At 36.1% G+C, this 13,965-nt stretch overlaps 1 protein-coding gene across 7 annotated transcripts in view; it reads right to left on the reverse strand.

Moving 5' to 3' along the window:
* Positions 1–1,011: 1,011 nt before the first annotated feature.
* NDUFAF6 (NADH:ubiquinone oxidoreductase complex assembly factor 6) overlaps positions 1,012–13,965 on the reverse strand; it is a 36,748-nt gene continuing 23,794 nt past the window's right edge. For 5 of the 7 annotated variants that reach the window (XM_072603473.1, XM_072603476.1, XM_072603480.1 and 2 more), the window contains exons 5-9: positions 10,335–10,437; positions 9,071–9,204; positions 8,369–8,470; positions 5,894–5,950; positions 1,012–1,155 (exon numbers count right to left, since the gene is read on the reverse strand). In XM_072603473.1, coding sequence (XP_072459574.1) covers positions 1,027–1,155; positions 5,894–5,950; positions 8,369–8,470; positions 9,071–9,204; positions 10,335–10,437 — 525 coding nt within the window. In that variant the 3' untranslated portion in view covers positions 1,012–1,026. Of the gene's footprint in view, positions 1,156–4,825; positions 4,988–5,177; positions 5,318–5,893; positions 5,951–8,368; positions 8,471–9,070; positions 9,205–10,334; positions 10,438–13,965 lie in introns of those variants that run through there. The other 2 variants (XM_072603475.1, XM_072603474.1) reach the window with 2 other exon arrangements.

Below are 13,965 nucleotides of genomic sequence, written 5' to 3' on the forward strand. Positions count from 1 at the left end.
CAAATGCAGCCCAGACCAGATTAAAATGTAACTGAGAACTATTTAGTGAAACAAAAAGAAAACATAAATCATACATTTAAAAACTAAGTCAATATGGAGCCTGCAATGATCCTTATGTACGGATCAGTAAACCCCATTTCTGAGTATGAGACCACTGCTCAGAGGAACCAATTAGGGTTGAGTGAGCCTTCCTCTGGTTCTTTTGGTACCTCAGGTATTTCTTTGGTATCTACTTAAAGCAACCAAGTATTTGAGTTGCCTGTTGTCTCACACCCCTGCTATATGACTAGCTCCCTCCCTTTCCTGGTCAGATCACAGAATCTCAGAATCTGAAGGGATTTTAAAGGCCATCTATGTTAATCAGGTCTATACTGTGTGGGGATCCCCTTTACAACATCCTACTGGAAATCTGTTCAGCTGATACTTAAAAACCTCCAACAAGGGCAAAGCCTATTGCCACCCAAAGCTGCTTCTTCCACTTTGTGATAGCTCCAAATGACTGGAAAAACTGTCCTTCTTTCACACTGAAATCTACAACTTTTGCCCACTGTTTCTACCTCTGCATTCAGTGGCCACAAAGATGTCTAATCCCTCTTTAAAATGACAGCCTTCAGATATTTGAAGCCAACTGAATACGTTTAAATTCATTCAACCAATCCTCATGTGGTGGAGTGAGGCACCCGCAGTTTATAGTTCATTAGCTGCATGAGTAGTGCAACTTCACTGAGACTCCTCCTCATCTGAGGGGGCAAGACTAGATTGGGCTCTGATTGAAATGCAACAAAAGATGTTCTTTCCTCAGAAGCACCAACATTTTATGGAACCCTCATCACTAACACAGATGTGGCCAATCCTTAAACAACATAGGTTATAGGTTCTCTCCAGTTTTTTCTCCACTGTGATTTATATTAAATTAAAATATTTGCAAAAAGATGAATAATAGGTGCTATGGAATGTTTATATATCATTTAAATCTTTCTGAATTATCAAGGAAATAATGAGCCATCTCAGTACTATAAATTGATTTTAATATCTTTTTTTCCAAGACCGAATATAGAGATGCAATGCTAATAATGTATTCTTCTGCTGTAATCTTGGGTGGAACACATCAAAATCCACTCTTTGAATTTTTTCTAAATAGTCCTCTAAAGCAACCTGAAAATGGAGAAGAGTACAACATTAAAAACATTAATCATGTGAAAGAAACTTGAAAGAAATTACAATGATTATTATAACTGGCAGACAGGGATGTGGATATAGCGCTGGACCTGGCATTAGGATGACCTAAATTCAAAGCTTGCTTCATACACTTAACAGCTGGATCACCCTGGGCAAGTTACTTAAACCTTTCTCAGCTTATTTTCCTTATCTGTTAAATGGGAATAACAACATCTAACTCACAAGATTAGCACTGAATAAGTTAATATATGTAACACACTTTGCAGACCCTAAAGCACTACATAATGCAAGCTATTACTCTAATGATAAAAACTACTTCCATGGTAAAAGAATTTTACATGCCTGTCTCTCCAAAATACCATATTAATAAAAAAAATTTAAATATAAAAATAACACCAATTACACGTTTTTCTTCTATTCAACAAGTATTTATTCCATGTCTACTATGTGTATGACACTAAGGTAGGTACTGGTTATGCAAAAACAACAACCACAAAAATTCCCGGTACTCAAGGACATTATATTTTACTTCAGGAGTATTCCCTTATACAAATAGTTTAATAAAAGATACTCATTACCAGGAGGCTAGCCACTGGATGAATTTTTTTGCCACAGCATTTCTGAAACTAACTAAGATAAAAAGGGGTTGTGATCTTCACAGTGATCAAGTCATGGATATTTTGAGATACTGTAGTTATAACTAACTTGAATTTTAAAAAAATCCTTTTTTGTTTACAATCTATGGAGTTCCTCCTAATAATCAGCTAAGATGTGAATGGCAATAATAACGACAATGTAACTACACAGAAGCTATCTGACCTCGCTATTACAATTAAATTATGCCAGAGTCTATGAAAAACAATAAAGGAAAACTGTCAGTCATGGAGAAAACATGTGAGATGAAGGTCAGTGAAGTCAATGAAATCTGAAGGGCAATTATGTCAATGACAAAAGTTGGCAGAATAGATCATGATGAAAGATGGCTCGGGTTTTCTCTGTTAGGAAGTCAGATAGGGATAGGACTCAGATCCATGATTTCTTTGGAATGGGGAACTCCTACATGAGGAAACTCCTATTACTGATGCAGGTTAACACCTTCTCTGAAACTTCTCTGATTTCTGCTTAAGAACACGGAGCGATTTAAGTGACTTATCAGGGGTCACACCGCAGTGATGGTGTCTGAACACAGAATGAAGCATACTTTTTTGGTTTTCTTTATTTTTCTTAAGGTTTTCTTTTTTTTTCTTTTTTTGGTGTATGTTTTCTTTCCCAACATGACTGTTATGGAAATGTTTTGCATGACTACACATGTATGACCTATATCAATTGTTTACCTTCTCAATGAGCATGATGGGAGATAGGGACAGAGAGAAGGAGGAAAGGGGAGAATATGGAACTCAAAATTTTACAAACAAATGTTAAAAATTGTTTTTATATGTAACTGGAGAAAAATAAAATACTGAACAAAAAAATTAAAAAGATAAATAAAAGTCCAAAGGAAAAAAAACCCAACAACCTTCATTCACACAGGCATATTGGAGACCCCTGTTTCCCTGCTGACTCCTTCCAGCCCAGCCCTGAGCCACGGCTGCTGTCAGCTCTGGCCTCTCATGTAGTTCAGGACACACTGGGATACAATGGGGTCTTGTGTATTCTCCCCCATCCCAACAAGTTGCCAGGCCATCTCCTGTTCAATAAATGGGAGGGGATGGAGAGGTCACTGCCTATCTCCCATCCCAGTAGGGGCTAATCAAGGATGTTCTCCAGTTCAGTTGGTCTTAGGGTCTCCCAATGCTGGTCTCATACCTCCATGTGATCTTCCTGCCTGATGTAAGGCAGGCACAAAGGCACATCTCCATCTGGCATGAGGCTAAACTCAAGGGAGGATTCTGAAGAATAATCTTACACCACCCTCAATGAACTCCTCTCCTATCAACTGATCTTTAGCTGGACTCACTGTTTATTGCTACCAAACTCTTACACTCACTCTAGCTACCTATATAGACCACCTCTGTTCCCTATTCTCCATTCACCACCGTCAGAGACCTCTACCCACTTCCCTATCTCAATCTCAGTCTCTGAGGGAACCAACTACACTGTTCTCCAGCCTTAAGATTACCTTGCCCCCTTTGCAATCCTGACAAGCCAACAGTAGATTACTCCCACAATCCTGTTCTTTGTTCTTAATCACTTGTTGCTCAACAGAGCTATAAGAAATCACAAAACCATGCTAACTGGGCCTTCTAAAGATTTACATGATCTAATCTTTAACGGCCCACTACAAATTTATATTATCTAATCCCACTACAGTAAGGCAAACATTCTATTCCTCACTAACTGACTCACTACCCCATTCTCAGTGGCTATTCCAAGCCTCTCCTCAAGCCTCCCACAGCATCTGTCCACTCAGTCAAGGACTTTGCCTCATACTTGACAATAAAATAAAATAAATTAAAAATTAGAACATTTACCAAGAGTTCCTTCTTCTCTCCTCTTCATTTCCCATCACTCAAAATTTTCCTTCTACTATCTCCTCCTTTACACTCTCAGATGAAGATAGGGCCCTTCTCCTTGCCACGCCAAATTTGTCTACAACTGACCTTGATCCCCTTTATCCTGACTCTTCCAGAAAATCGCACACCCCACAAGCCCATTATTCACACTGTCTCTCATATTCAATTTTTCTGCATTTGTTTGTTCCTTTTCTGCTGCCTATGAAATGATCCAAACATCCTGGCTGGTTATAACCACCATATAATGTAAATTAATTAGGGAAGAGAGAGACTGGCTGCTGTAAGAACTAGGAAATGTCTCATGTGAAAGGTGCCGTTAAGAGCTGAGCTTGGAATAAGACGAGGGGTTCTAAGAGTCAGAGATGAGAGCAAAATGGGACCTATACAAAGGCCTGGAGACAGGGGAGAGAGTAAATCTGCAGTCTTTTTTCTGTATTAAACAAGCTTAACCTACAATGTAATGAAATATAGTTGATTTTCTAAGTCTAAATATAAGTCTTCACATTTATTCCTACTGAATTTTACCTACTGGATCAGGAGTTCTTAATATTTTTGTGTCATGGACCTCCTTTAGAACTAGTCTGATGAAACCTTGGGTTGCTTTTTCAGAATAATGCTTTTTAAATGTCTAAAATACATGGGATTATAAGAGAAATCAATTATATTAAAATGTTTTGAGTTTTTTTTACTATTTAAATTAATGGACCCTCTGAAATCTAACCAAATTCCTTGAGAGTCCATGGAGGTTATTGGTTGGTTGTTGTCCCTCATCTTCGAAGAGGACCAAAATGACATCACTATGTTAAAGTGAAGTTTCAGTGTGTCTGACTGTGACTGATCAGACCAATACAAGCTTGGAACGCTCTACCACAGGTTGGGTACAGATAGTCCATGTGAACATTTGGGGTGAATACTCCAAATTTGCTCATCTTACGTTTACGTTGTGCTGTCTCAATTCTGCTTTGCTCATAGAGCACAGTACCCTTTCTGATATGGGCATGCCATGCTGAGCAGTCCTGTGCCAGTGTCTCCCATGTTGCACAGTCAAATCCAAAGTTCTTGAGACCTTGAGAGCATCCTTGTATCACTTCTTCTGACCACCATGTGATCGCTTGCCCCATGTGAGTTCTCCATAAAATTGCCTTTTTGGCAAACGCACACGTTGTACTCGAACAACATGGCCAGTCCATCGGAGTTGTGCTCTCTGAAGCATAGTCTGAGTACTTGGCAGTTCAGCACGAGCAAAGACTTCAGTGTCTGGTACCTTATCCTGCCAGGTGATCCTCAGAATCTTCCTAAGATAGTTCAATGGAAGCGATTCAGTTTCTTGGTATGGCACTGGGAGACTGTCCATGTATTACAGGCATATAATAATGAGGTCAGCACAATGGCTCTGTAGACCTTCAGTTTCGTAGTCAGTCTAATACCTCTTTTCTCCCAAATTTTTCTTCAGAGCCTCCCAAATACTGAGCTAGCTCTGGCAATGCGTGCATCAAGGTTATTATATACAGGCTAAGAATACCTGTATTAGATTCATCCTATTTTTCCAACCTGTCAATCCAGATCTTTCTAAATCTTGATTCCATTTCTCAGCATAATAGTTCTCTCCTCCATCTCTGTGTTGCCTACAAGTTTCAAAAGAGCATCTTCATCTATGTCACTGATAAAAATATTTTTCTTTAGACTGAGGACTTTCTGTATTTAAGACTGATCAGCATTTACTACACCACTTCCTTTATCAATCAACATGCAACTGTATATATCCATTCAAACACAACAGTATCCAACACTATAATTCAACACTTACAGATCTCTACACTAATTTTATATTTTACTAATGATCTGTATGTGTACTACGTACATATGGTACATAGTTTACACATAGCTTATCTTAAAACACAGAAATGATTAGAATGTTACCGTGTATTATATTAGAAATTCCTTATAGAAAACTTAGAACCAAATGCTAGGAAACAGAAGGAAGAACTGGTGGTGTTTTAAAACATTTTTTAAGGAGACAGTTGTTTATTTCTTTATACATTATATGAGGATCTTCATTCTTAAAACTTACAAAAATAAAGAAAAATAAAACCCGAAAATAACTAACATTACAGAAATAAACTTGTAGTAATTTTAAAACATGTAAGATCATATATACCTAGCCCCTTAAGTACTGTGGCTCTGTCTGTTATTGTACTTACTGTCTGAAGAAAAGCAGGAAATGCTTTCACAGGAACACTTTTCTGGAAGGATCTGGCCTAAAAGGAACAAGGAAAGGAAATTGACTTGATGCAGAAATTCCCCTCAAAATAAATACTAACTCTTAAAGTGAACAAAAAGCTCCAAACCCACACAAAACAAACCTATCAAAGAAAGTCACAAAATTGTAGGATTTCAGAACTGGGAGGGTAGTAACATTTCCTCTAGTTCAACTTGTAAGTAATCCAGAATTCCCTACAGAACATTTCTGACCCAAACAGTGATAGTACAGCCTTTGCTTGAAAAGCCCTGGGGTTAGGAAACCCACAGCCACTCAAAAGCAACCCACTCCATTTTGGGGAAGCTACAATTGTAAAGAAGTGTCTTTTTATACTGACACACTTTGTAACTTCTATCCACTTCCTGGCTAGATACTCTCTGAAAAAAAAATAAATAAATAAACTTTTCTGTTTAAGTAAATCAATGAATGTTACTAGACTTAAAAACTTCTGAAGGGACAAAACCCAGAGAAAAAGATGGCAGGGTTTTAGGAAACTCCTTTTTGTTCTATAGACTAGCTTTGATATTTCTTATGATTTGTCTTCTTTTGGGCAAGTAACTTCTCCTCTCTGGGTCTCAGTTTCCTCATCTTTTAGATAAAAAAAGACTAGACTCTATGCTCACCACAAAAGGCCCTCCCAGCTCTGGTGTCCTATAGCCTAGTTATACCACAAATCAGATTATGAAAAGTGCACACAAGTTGGAATGTCATGTGACATTCAATGAAAAGAACATTTCTACAGGCAGAAAATCAACAATGGCTACACAGAGAAAGTGGTGTCTGTGTTGGGCCTGAAGAGCAGGAGAAGATTCTAACAGAAGAAGTTTCCGTTCCATATTTGGCAGGTGGCACTGGCAAAGATGCAGGCAGGAGGAACAGGTTACAGTTAGCAGTCCGGTCAGGATACAGAGTAAAGATGAGAGACACAGAAGCATAAGGAAAAGACTGCTAAACTTGGAGTCAGAAGATCTGGGTTCAAATCCTACCTCAGACTAATCTTACCTGTGTGACCCTGGCTAACCAATTTACCTCACTGAACCACTACTTCCCAATTTTATAAATGAGAAAGTGAGACAACACGTAGAAAAGTGTCTTGCAAATCTCAAGTGCTACATAAATGTCAGCAACATGGACTGAAGCCTGATTATGGAGAATCTTGCCAGCTAATGAACTGGATGCACAGTTTATCTTGGAAACAACAGAAAGCTTACTTAAGTCTTCTGAGCAAAGTGGTAAGATAATTAGACTTAATATATAAATATATATATTATTATACATACAATATCTAAATATATGTATAAATATATTATTATGTATATAAACATAAAGCTATCAACAGATATTTTTACAAAACAAACCTTTCAAATCAAATAAGGAAAATTACAAATTAAAATAACTAAGATTTCACACTTCACACCCAGAAATTGGAGAAAGATGACATAAGTAGTTAATATGAGAGGAGCTACAGGAAAATAGGCACACTAGTATACCGTTAGTAGAACTGTGAAACTTTTCAGCTGTTCTGAAAAACAATTTGGAATCTTTCTAAAAGAGTCGCTGAAGTGCTCAAACCATTTCAGCAAATGAGCCCACTGCTAAGCAAATACTCCAAGTGGGTCAAGAACAGAAAGTCACCAAATACAGCAAAATATTTATGGCATCACTTTTTGTGGCATCAAAACGCCTGAAACAAAGTGAAGGCCCATTGATTACAGAACAGCTGGACAAATTATGGTATATGAATATCATGGAATATTACTACACCACAGACAACTTTGAGGAATTCAGAGAAACAAGAGAAGACTTGCATAAAATGATGTAGCATGATGTCAGGAGAACAAACATACACCATGACTAAAAATATTTTCTGGTAAAACAAAACAGTTACTTTAGGGGAACCTACAGAGTTAAACAAAAGTTCACTGGCTTATTTTCCAAGTCAGGGAAAACCTCTGCTTATATCGGGACTGAAGAAAATAAGTCAGTGGAAAAGGTGTTATTTAAGTGGACTGGTATCACTCAGAAATATTACTAATGGAGCAAAGTTGTGAAGCAGCCAGGTGGGAGGGACTTGATAGTGTGGGTATAGAGAAGTCAGCCTTAGAGAGAAAATGACATGTCTTACCTAAAATAGGATAAATAAAATGATAAACATAAAGACAGATACTTTAAGGAAGTAGGGTAAGGGGAGGATAGAGAGAATTAATGCCAGCTCTTGAGAGTAAGGGAAAAGTGTTAAAACTAGGAGCTTTTAGAGAATAAAGAACAGCTTCCAAAGGGAGTTGTGTGAAGGATCACTCAACACAAAATGAATCCAAAGAATTCCAAGCAATAGACACCAAAACAACATTCTAGAAAATGCTACACATGGGGACTGGAATGTACTATATTCATTAGTCCAAAAAAAGAAACTTACATGTTTTAAATGAAGATGTCCCTGGCTGGCAACATCATAAATTACATCCCTCACTTTTTTATCTTGATTCTTACGTAAAAAATCTTCTTGTGAAACACCATGCTGTAAAAGAAAACTCAGATTAGGTTGTTCTTAACACACCTAAACCCAATTTACCAGCATAAAATAAGCTCCTGGGATAATAAGTGGGTTACTATCCATCATACAATAACTTCCCTGGTTCAGAGTAAAATTATTGAACAAAAGACTACATTAGCAACAAAATCTTAAGAGAACAGACAACAGCAAATTCTTTCCCAAAATTTAAAGCTTATATTACATTTTTTACAAAGCAAAATGCTTTTTTAATTTTAAACATATTTTTCCCTCTTAACTACTTGTGAGCAGCCTTCAGAAAAAGCTGACCCACTACTAAGATTTCTCCATCTGCTTGGAGTAAGGGAGACAAGACATACGGAGACAACTGTCCTTTCTTACTTCACCAGCATCAACAATAACAAATGCCTGATAGGATATAACTCTGATTTGAGGATATGTATGAAATGATATGGAAAGAAGTGTGCTTTTTTTTTCAGGCTACTGTCTTTGTTGAACACAGAACTAAAGAAAACTCATATTAGTCATATTTGAAATGGCTTTCAGAAGAGAAAACACTTATTTTCAGTTTGCAAGTTATTGTTGGTTCTTTCTGGATTTTCTTACCAGCATGCAAATGTCCATGGGAAGAAACACCTTTCTCCTACTAATATGATAGGGAGTTGCTCTCAAGCAGGTGACAATACCTTGTGCTTTCCCAATATGACTTGCAGCATGATCTGCATGGAGGTCCCTTATACCTATTATTTTTTAAATTAGGAACAAAGTTAGCTTTATCTGCATGTCATAAGTTTATAGGTAATGTATACATTTTGTCTAAAAAAAGACTGTGAACAGACTTAAAGCATAATCACACAAAAAGGGTAAAGCAGAGGACCATTTTATCACATAATGGGTTTTAAAACTGAAACAACTTAATAAGAAGTTTCCTCAGATTATACTGCAGCAAGAGTATATCTAGGATTTAATTACCTTATTAAGAACTTTATATCAATCTTTCCATTCTCTTCTTTTCAGTATAATTTCCACATGATTTCATACTAAGGAATATTCTTTGCAAACAAACAATTCTATTCTTTATTCTTTTCATTATTATAGTAAATGTCTCTGGGTGTGTTTTAAGAGAAAATAGAATAAGAATTTTTATTATCTACTTAGAGTGCCATGACACAGTTTTCTTTAAAAAACAATTATAATACATTGTCCTTTGCCTAAAGAACTTACTAATTATAATAAGAACTCACTAATCTGGAACATAAGGTCAGAGAGAGAAAATCCCGCCTAAACTAGTAAGAAAAAAACCCCCCCACCAAATTACAGAAATATTTTATGAAATGTTCTTCTGTTATTCATAAGTACATATAAAAACATTAATAACAAGGTACAAAAAGGAGTATAAATCAAATTATGGGTCTTTGAAAAATCTTATAAAAATACTTTAGTGATTAAGTTGAGATGTAACATATTAGAGTAGACAGAGTCAGGATGACATGGATTCAACTCCTTCCTCTGACAGGTACAGATTTAACTTCTTCATGTTCCAAGCAACTATAAATTAGGAATGAGCTTCTGATTCACACTGACAACAAGTCAGCTTTTCCCCTCAAAAAAAAATTACTTACTAATCATTTATAATAAGCAAACTGCTAACTACAAACAGAAATGATGATGCCAAAGCCCTTTTACAAGTGCTTTAACATTTGTTGCTATTTAAACTACTGAAAAGGCTTTTCTAGCAATTTGTTCAGCACACCTTTTTCTCCATAGATAATACTAAGATATATGCTTATTAAACTCTACTAGGATAAATTCTCAACTAGAATAAAACAGGTTTCATTGGAAAGAAATATCAAGTGGAAAGTGTACATACCCAATACTTCCAGCATCAAGTAAAGAAGAGAACTTTGCGTGTTTTCAGCATATGTTTCTAGTTCCTGGATGTTTCCATACGCTTTGTCATCCAAATTTTTTTCCTAGAGTCAAATCACAAATACAAACAAAATTTGTTAAACCATCAGTATTTTGTTTTCATTCTAAGTAACAAATAGTAAAGAATAAAAAAAAAATTTAGCTCACAACTCAGGAATAAAAAAATAAGAACTTAAAGCTTCCTTCTAGTCAGTATTATGTGCACTTGCCCCCAAAACAATACGAGCACAATTATTTCAACGTATAAATCACCATGACAACACAGGACTTCATTTCTATTTCTTTCTAAAGATTAAGAGATGAAGAAGAGTACAATTTTAGGGTTTTGTTTTTTGGAGGAAAGGGGAAAGGAGAGGAAAGGGGAACCATAAACATTATGAAGAAGAAAGAGAGTTCTAAAAATGATATAAAAAATTCAAATGGTTATACTTAAAAGAGTATCATGTTTAAAGAATACCACATATTTGGAAAACAGAAAATTACAGTCACTGGTTAGGTTACAACTAACTACACAACACGTATACAAAAAATAAAAAACATAGACGGAATAAAGCCAGCTCAACTAATTTAAATAAGGTAGAAGTGTGGGCCTTGTTAAGCAACATCAATTAAGCTACTTGGTCAGCAAAAGAACAATTTACACAATAACAATACTGTAAAGAAAATCAACTCTGAAAGACTTAATAATTCTGATCAATGAAATGAGTAACCACAATTCCATAAGATGGACGATAGACTCAAGGTGAAGAATGAAACACAGGTTTTTGGACACGGACAATGCAGAAATTAGTTTTGCTTGACTATTCTTATAGATAGTTACAAGTGTTTTTTTATTTTTTTAATGATGATAGATGAGGGGGAAGGAAAGCATGTGGAGGGGAAGAGAGGAATAGCCCCGCTTTGAAAGTTATATGTTGAATTTGTTATATGCTTAAAGAAAAAAGAAGCTACATGTAACAGAGTTGCAGTTTTATAGACAATCCTCTTCTTCAGTTCTACTTCATATATAGAAATTCTACAGCATTTTGTTACATTCAGAATTTTTTAAAACAATTTAAGTAACAAAATTTACTTGGTTAGAATATGGCACTAACGAAGCCAAGGTTGCAGACCTAATGCTAACAGAAAAAATTCCTCAACCCTATCAACCATTTTGCAAAACGCAAAACACACAAGGACTAGGCAAAAAACACATGGAAGATTCTGCACAACTTATTACCATATGTGGAAAAAACTTTCCTCGTGTCTAACTTACTCAGAGGATTGTATCTTCTAGTGCCGTTTTTACAAGAGAAGAATACATCTCCTCAGCAGACACTTGGTAATCAGTAAAACAGACCTCTTCTGAGACCATTACTACTTATGGGAACCACCAGTGGTAGACCATAAGTTGTTTGTAATCAAATACCTATGACTTAACAGTACCTACAACAATATAGGAAAACATCAGATTAGAAAAAACCTTGAACTGGGCGTCAAAAAAATCTAGATCTGTTCTTGTCCCCTAACAACAATTGTGACCCTGAGTTTTTATTTAATTGTATTTTACTTCAGCTTTTCTTAGTTATTATTCAAAAACGGATAAAAATATCTGAGCAATACCAATTTCATGTGAGTATTCAAGTAATTTTTTTTAAAGCTATATGTGATGTGCTCTGGCCTTCTCAAAAGAAAAGTATACTAATAAGGCATCATTAGTAATTACTGGAACATTAAAATATGAGTTAAAGGAAAATTATAATTACTTCAAGAATCACATTCTAGCTTTCATAATTTCTCAATCAAAATTGTCTTTTTCAATGTGAAAGTTGTTTCTTCAATTAGTTATGTTTTGCTTTAAGCAAATTGGATCTACAAAAGTCTAGATCTCCAGAAGTGAGATTCAACAAGCATTTACTGAGCACCTATTATGTGCTGGCCACTGAGAATGCAAAGGCAAAAATCAAAAACAGTCCTCAACCTTAAGAAACTTTATTTTCATTTAAATTGAAGATTGTCTTCAAATTGCAAGTCATCTCAAGAGCATTTTAAATAATTCAATTTACAACACTTTTTTTAGTTATGACATATCAAAAATCACATTTACACACAATTTTTCAGGTTATCAAGAAAAATATTCAAAGTCATACATGTAGGCAAGGATTATTTCCTGATACAGCCAACTGTTAATCTGGCATAAAGCTGGGTAACAATTAGCTGCTTCGTCAGCAGCCTGAAAATCTTGAAAAGGAGGGAAAAGTTCAAGACACAGGAATATTTTACATGGAATAAGTTTTATATGTAGAGCACACAACAGTATTCAAGTTTTGATAGTTTCCAGTCAGTAGATTCGTTTCCTTCCTTGAACTGTGTAGCTTGACAATATGCTTAACAACACTTTTTAGAGAAAGTTAATCCTTCTTCACCCTTTGATGGGACTGATTTGTCAGGGACAAGCATCAAATACACATCAAAAATACAGACTAGACAAAATATTTTCAATCTTTCTTTTGAACCAGGAAGAACTGGTCCTAGGGTGTGTCACTGGAGGTCCCAGAAAAAAAATTAAGAGGCAGTTTCTATGACCCTGATTTCACTTCAATTTAATACATACTTGTTAAACAGCTACTTTGTGCAAACGGCTGTTCTAGGTGGTAAGGATACAAAGTCATGTGAAAGAGACCCTGTACTCAGGAAAACTTCACTCTTCTAAAGAGATATAATATGTACAGAGACAAGCAAACACAAGATAATCTAAACACAAACAACTAGTTAAGAAAAGGCCTCCCATGGAAGCTGGTACCAGTGCTAGTGCCTGAAGAAAGCTAAGGATACAAAGAGGCAGGGATGAGGAGGGAGAGCATTCCAGGAATCAGGGGACAGGCTGTACAAATGCATAAAGGCAGAAGATGGAATGTTATAAAAAAAGAAGGGCTACCAAGTTCAGGGAACAGCAAGTAATCTAGTCTGACTGGGATCCAGTGAACAAAGGGGAGCAATATTCTAGTAAAGCTAGAAAGGACACTGGGCTAGATTATGAAGAGACTTAAATGTCAAGCACAAGAGTTTTATATTTATCCTAGAGACAATGGAAAGTCACTGAAGGTTCATGAGCTGGAGATATAAATCAGATGCACTCTTTTTTCAGTTTAGCATTCATCTTATTAACAATATTTTTACTACATGCTACATAAATGCATAATCTGCATAGAAGAAAAACAGGTCTCATGGGCACAACAGTTAGAAAGAACATGATGGAGGCAAGATGGAAATCACAGGAAAGAATCTAGGGCAGAGAGATTTCATTCTAAAACAGTGTCTGCAAAGCTGTGATGAGGAGAGATTATCCAGCAGAATGAAGGAAATTTGCACTGATTGCAATCAGACACACTCTTAAGGTTATTTTGACAACTATGTGAAGGACAGATTGGAAAGGAAATAACTGCTTTGGCAGAGACATGATCAATGGGGAAGCAATAGCCAAGGTGAGGGGTGATGAGTACCTGAACCAGGGTGATAGAAAGGACAGATGTAAGAGATGACAAAGTAGCAGAATCAATGAGACATGGCAAACACTGTACATGAGAGAAGAG

The sequence above is a fragment of the Notamacropus eugenii genome, chromosome 4 (assembly GCF_028372415.1).
Source record: "Notamacropus eugenii isolate mMacEug1 chromosome 4, mMacEug1.pri_v2, whole genome shotgun sequence".
Lineage (NCBI taxonomy): Eukaryota > Metazoa > Chordata > Mammalia > Diprotodontia > Macropodidae > Notamacropus > Notamacropus eugenii.